The sequence below is a fragment of the Mchenga conophoros genome, linkage group LG18 (genome assembly GCF_057382185.1).
Source record: "Mchenga conophoros isolate Kocher_MC1m ecotype Shallow Benthic linkage group LG18, M_conophoros_male_GT1.1, whole genome shotgun sequence".
Classification (NCBI taxonomy): Eukaryota; Metazoa; Chordata; class Actinopteri; order Cichliformes; family Cichlidae; genus Mchenga; species Mchenga conophoros.
This window is the reverse complement of record NC_140543.1, coordinates 11303956-11309485: the sequence shown is the minus strand read 5'-3', so window position 1 is coordinate 11309485 and position 5530 is coordinate 11303956. Positions and strand designations below refer to the sequence as shown.

The window sequence follows — 5530 nt, the reverse complement described above, 5'->3', positions numbered from 1 at the left end:
TGTGTACTGTCAAGTTTTTTCAAACATAAAAAAAAAAAGTAAATAACAAATACTAGTCTCAATTTTCTATAAGTTTTTATTTTACATATACTACAGTATTTTTGACAAAGGAGGGGGAAAGATGAACAGGCTTTTTGGCTTTTCAAACTGATTTATTAAAAAATAATAATAAAGAACTGAACAAGTTCATATTTTTGTGGAGAATTTTCTGACTGTTGAAATGCAAAGTTGACTCGCTCCAGTCGCCTTTTCCGGCTCATTTCTGTTTGCATGCAGTGTTATAGGTTTAAACAGTAACATCTTACAACTGAATACAAAACAAATGCTACTTTTTTCAAACAAATTGCACCTTTTTTTCTTCTTTTTTTGGATTTCGGGCATATTGCACACTTCAGATAATGCAAAAAGGAAAAAAAGAATTAAACAGTAACAAAAGAGCGAGTCAGAAAAATAGATCCTCGTGCCCCCCTTTTCATTATGCTAATTTATTTAATTTTTTTAAAGAAACACAGTGATTGACCCACACTGCTTCTGGTATGATCACAGTAAAATAACCCAGAAGTGGTGAACTTTGACCTTTTTTTTTTTCCTTTTAAACTAAACGTTACTTTGCTACAGTAGCTCCTAAAAGATTCTGATTAATAAATGAATGCAGAGCGGCTACAGGTCAGATTTAAACTTCAAGCGTCGGCTCTTCTGCAGATTTTCCTCTGATTGTCTGATTCTCACTCGAGATTGTTTTACATCAGCACAATTAACGATGGAGAAATTAGCATAATGCAGAATGGTTACTGTACAGAGCTTTTTAAACACAGCAGGGTGGGTTGTTTTTTGTTTTTTTTCGTTTTTGTGATCAGTCTCGTCAGAAACAAGAGCACATTTTACAGATTTAAACAGAAACATGAGGAATACATTCTTAGACTTCTTGTCCAGGTCCATGTTGTTGAAGGAGAGCAGAGTCCAGATCAGGCGGTGAACCTCCAACGTGCCTGATTTTAGAAAACACCTCAGAGGTTCAGGGTGTTTAGAGAAGTCTTGACTTCGAGGTTTGGAAGGATGCAGACAACTTGAGATGAGATACATTCAGCTTCGGGTCATTTAAGTCTCGACAAATACTGACCTCTTACTTCCAGGACACCCTGATGCTCACTTTAAACTCTCCTGTAAATGGCTTAAATCCAGTGCACTGCATCTGCAAGTTAATACAGTTTATTTATATATAATAATATTATATTTATCAGTTATTCTCGTTATGATTAAAAAGACAAAAATGAGGTGAAGATTTTTTTCGACCTCTGCTGAACCAACACTGAATGACTGATGAGATTAAAACCTGACTCTCCCCCCCTTCGCACATTTATGTACAGATTGATTATCGATAAAGCATCAGAACCTTTATTTAAATCAGCTGTCTGAACGATAATACTGGGATCTCTGGAGGCTACAGATGTTTCAGGTGTGATCAAGGAGAAATCGTCCTGCCTACAAAAGTATGTACAACGAGTGAAGTAAAGCATCTGGTGACTGATGAGTAAAGCTTAAGTGAATCTGAAATGGTTTTCATTTTCCTTTTCTCCCTTGATGAAACACTACTGCAGGCACTGAGCACCACGGTGCAAAAAAAAAAAAAAAAAAAAAAAAAGGGAAAGTAATCACCACCTCCTTCCACGATGATTAGTACTGTTTTGAAACAGAAATAGTCCAAACTTTTCAGTAACGGATATGACTCTCCCTTGCACCAGCATCCGTGCTACACAGAGGCAGGTTTTACCCAGAATTCAATGCTTCAGGACCTCCGGCTGCCACAGTGATGTGCGATCAGGAAGCAGGAGGTCAGTCCCAATACCCACACTTAAGGAGCATCCGAGCAGGAGCCATGAATGTAGTTTCCATCGCTGTGCAGGTGCATTTTTTGTAATGGCCACTAGGGGGCGAGTCCTGTGGCTGTAACAAATAAAAAAAACTTGCTTGGCTCTTGGCTCATTCTTCGCGACCTCAGCAAACACCTTCCTGGTGACTTTTTGTGCTCAATCACCAGTGTCATGTCATGCATCGCAATGTGATTCACATATGATGACCAGCTCATAACTAGCAGATTTTAATAAAATAGTGTTAAGTCTAACGGGTCAAAACATATCTGCAGGTTAGATTATAAGATGGAACCGCTGTTGTAGTTTATTTGATTTCTTTTGTGTTTAGAGACCAAAATTAACTATTTGGCCCCAACTGATATTTTGAGCTCTGGAGTGCTGCTTTATGTACCAAAGGGCAGAATTGCAGCAGGTTTAACCAAAACTCGTGGCTCTTTCAATTGGTATTAAAGGCTGTATTATCCTCCATTCTCTCATAGCATTTGATTGATTGAAGGCTGTGTGTCACTGCAGGAGAGGTCCTATCTGTCACAGTTCTGCTCGTAATTTAGTCACTACTTCTGGTTGATTCGTTTGTATTTGTGCAGCCATGGCTGTTTCAGCTTTACTCTCACAGTGTTAAGGCGACCTTTAGGGAATAATCTGCCTCTTTGTCAAAATGCACGAGAGCTCAGGGTGTCCTGACCTGTGAGGACGGCTGCCATTACAAAGACGTCACTGATCACTACGGGTTTGTGTCTGGTAGAAAGGAGAGAGTGCTTTCTCCTTAAAAACTCTGCAGCTCTGCAGATTGTTAATTCTACAGCTCCTCTGATAATAGACAGAATAATTCATCATCCTATTCACACACACACCCTGGTTTTACTCATTTCATAATTCACTCATTTGTCTAAAATCATGAAGCTAAAGCTGCATTTAAGAGAAAAGTTGAGAGGCTTAATAAATCCCACAATTCATCACACTCAGCTTTTAGGTTCACAGACACGATTCTAATGGCACTGGTTTACTAATTTATAACAAGGCTAAACACCCTGTGACCCTTTCATTGTAATAAACACTCTTCTTACTTAAACTCCGAATGAGATAAGAAAATTTTACTTAGTGCCTTCATCCCTTCCTGGATGCGTTCGCTATCTGAGGACAAACTGCACAATATCGGCCGCCTGACGCTCGTTGCGTGGCAGCTTCTCAGAGGCAGCAAAAGTGTGGGTATCAGGACGGACACAGTGTGATCTGTGGAGACATCCTGACTGAGGTGACAGGTGATCCTATTCAGAGCTTCCTCAGACCGTGGGTGGATGCATAGGTTTGGCTTGAGGAATGCTACCCTGCCGGGCACGGCACAGTTTTCGGGCTCTTTTGAAGTGCAAACGGCCGAAGGGAGATGATGTCAGAAAAAAAGAAGAAGAAGAAGAAGAAGAAGAAGTTTGGAGGTGAGAAGGGGTGCAGGTTGGTGGGATGTCTGAAGTTCCTAAGAGATGATCTCCAGGATGTAGAAGATCAGCTCCATGACCACCGGGCCCTCGCTCAGTTGACACGCCCCACCGTGAATGACGGGGATCAGAGCGCTGTCCAGGTCGCTCAGGTACTGAGGCAGGAGAGGCTGGCCGTTGCTTCCGACCAGATAACCCACCTGCGGAGAATGAAAGGGTGAAGTCATACCAAAGATCTAGTGTAAACTGGCACATCGGGCAGATTTCTGATGGTTTTCTGCAGATTTATGAAGAGTTTGAAAAATAATGTGGACTGTGGCAGGGTTCAGCCTTGGAAGGATTCGTTCCGTTGTTGATGCAAAGGTCCGTTTACACATCAGGGTCTACATCTATAAAACAAACCTTCTCAGAGTCCTACCTGGTCAGAGTCCAGAGTGACCCTCAGTCCCAGTTTGGCCATGCCGTCCTCCTTCAGCAGCTTCAGGTGTGGACACAGAGCCATACAGAACGCTCTCGCCACGTTCTCCGTGAGGCGGCTGTGGTCGGCCGGGTCGCTCAGAACACTGGTTTGGTCTTCGCTCTGGAGGAAGAACACCTGAGAGCAGCACAGAAAAACAACTTTATAATAAGACCTGCAGACTTGAAAACAGATACATATATTTTTTGGGGTTGTTTGTAATATGTGATAATGAGGAGATTGGGTTAGAACAGCAGAGGAAGGTGACTAAGACTTTTTGAGATAAACTGACCTCTTTTTTTTTTTTCTCCAACCTCCTGAGCACAAAAACAGGGTCTTAAAGCTGCACTCAACTTTTTCTCTAAATAAAACAATCTTTGAACTTGTATTAACACAATATGTTAAATCCTCTCATCTTCCTACTGTATATGAGGAGAAATTATCATGGCGTGCTGGCGTGTGTCATCAGAGTTTACTTTAGCCTGAGTTAATGGAGCTGCAGCCTCGCGGGATGAAGGTTAAAACAGTTTAAGCTGTCTGTCCTGAGAGGCTTCAGTGGTGGCCTGATTTCCTCACTGGCGCTCGGTAAAATGAGCAGACTGTACCTCGGTCCAGCGGATGACTTTGCCGTTTGCTCTGAACTCAGAGCCGTGGAAGATCTTGACACTGGGTATGGACTCCATGGACTTCCCGTCGATTGGGCTGATGACGCTGAACAAACACACAAAAGACAACTTACAAATGAAGCGTGCAAGTAAGCAAAAGCTGATTCTTTGTGGGAGACCCAAATAAACCGCTTCTGCAGCATCTGAGCCCTTTGCCCTTGAGCAAAGCGCTGACCTGCCAGTTGCTCGGCTGGAGCAGCAAAAGCACCAACATCAAAGCATCAAGTAGAGGCCGAAGCCAGCTCATTTTTTTTGCTGGTTGTTTTTGATTTTTAAAATTGCAGGGTTTTTTGCCCTCTGTGTGAGCAAACACCAGTTTGTTTTTTAACGGTTCCTGGGCAAATGCTAAACGAGACCTCGCTGCCTTGCATCATTAAGTTATTCCACTGTGTGGACGCCTTTAAAGGTCATGCTGCTCTAAACGCTCCATTTAAGGCCGTTTTTCCTCAGTTGGTACTGAGGTGCCTTGAACTTTGAACCCTGGTTGGGCTCCTTCTGTGTGGAGTTTGCACTGGTTCCTTCTGGGTATTCCAGCTTAGGCTGTGCGATATGACCAAAATCTCATATCCCGATATAAGAATTCTATCATCCCGATAACGATATAAATCACAAAAATTTAACATTTTCTGTAAATTATGTGAATCTCAGGCAGCTCGACTTGCGGGAAGTGTTTCCAGCTGCGCGTCATGTAGCTGGAGTCGAGTGTTTTAACCGATGTATGAAACGATACATTTTTAGACATAAGTTGTAACGGCCGCCGTTTTCTTTGTGAGTATTTATTACACGGCGTGCTGCGGGGAACAGCCTGTTCTAATGTTTGAGTCTAAGGTTTATTTTTTAGCACCTGGCGGCTCTTTTTTTACTTCTCATCCGTAAATAATCTGCTCTTTCACGTGATTCCGTTTATTTTGAAAAGTCTCAACAGGATCTTGAGCTTTATTGTGAAAGGTTTGTGTGGAACATAAACAAGCGGACACGCGATGCTGTTACCGTTGTTGTTGCTAAGGACAACGCATAAAAACAGGCGCTTGTCTGTCTGTAGTGTGGTTATATTAAATATAAGAGAAAGAGAGAACTTTAAGAAATTAATATAGCCACTACAGT

The 5530-nt window shown here is 42.0% G+C and overlaps 1 protein-coding gene across 4 annotated transcripts in view; it reads right to left on the bottom strand.

The window, feature by feature from the left end:
- Positions 1-62: 62 nt before the first annotated feature.
- zfyve9a (zinc finger, FYVE domain containing 9a) overlaps positions 63-5530 on the bottom strand; it is a 38165-nt gene continuing 32697 nt past the window's right edge. For all 4 annotated transcript variants that reach the window (XM_085255074.1, XM_085255075.1, XM_085255076.1 and 1 more), the window contains exons 17-19: positions 4367-4472; positions 3723-3899; positions 63-3504 (exon numbers count right to left, since the gene is read on the bottom strand). In XM_085255074.1, the coding sequence (XP_085111200.1) occupies positions 3343-3504; positions 3723-3899; positions 4367-4472 (445 nt within the window). In that variant the 3' untranslated portion in view covers positions 63-3342. The remainder of the gene's footprint in view (positions 3505-3722; positions 3900-4366; positions 4473-5530) is intronic.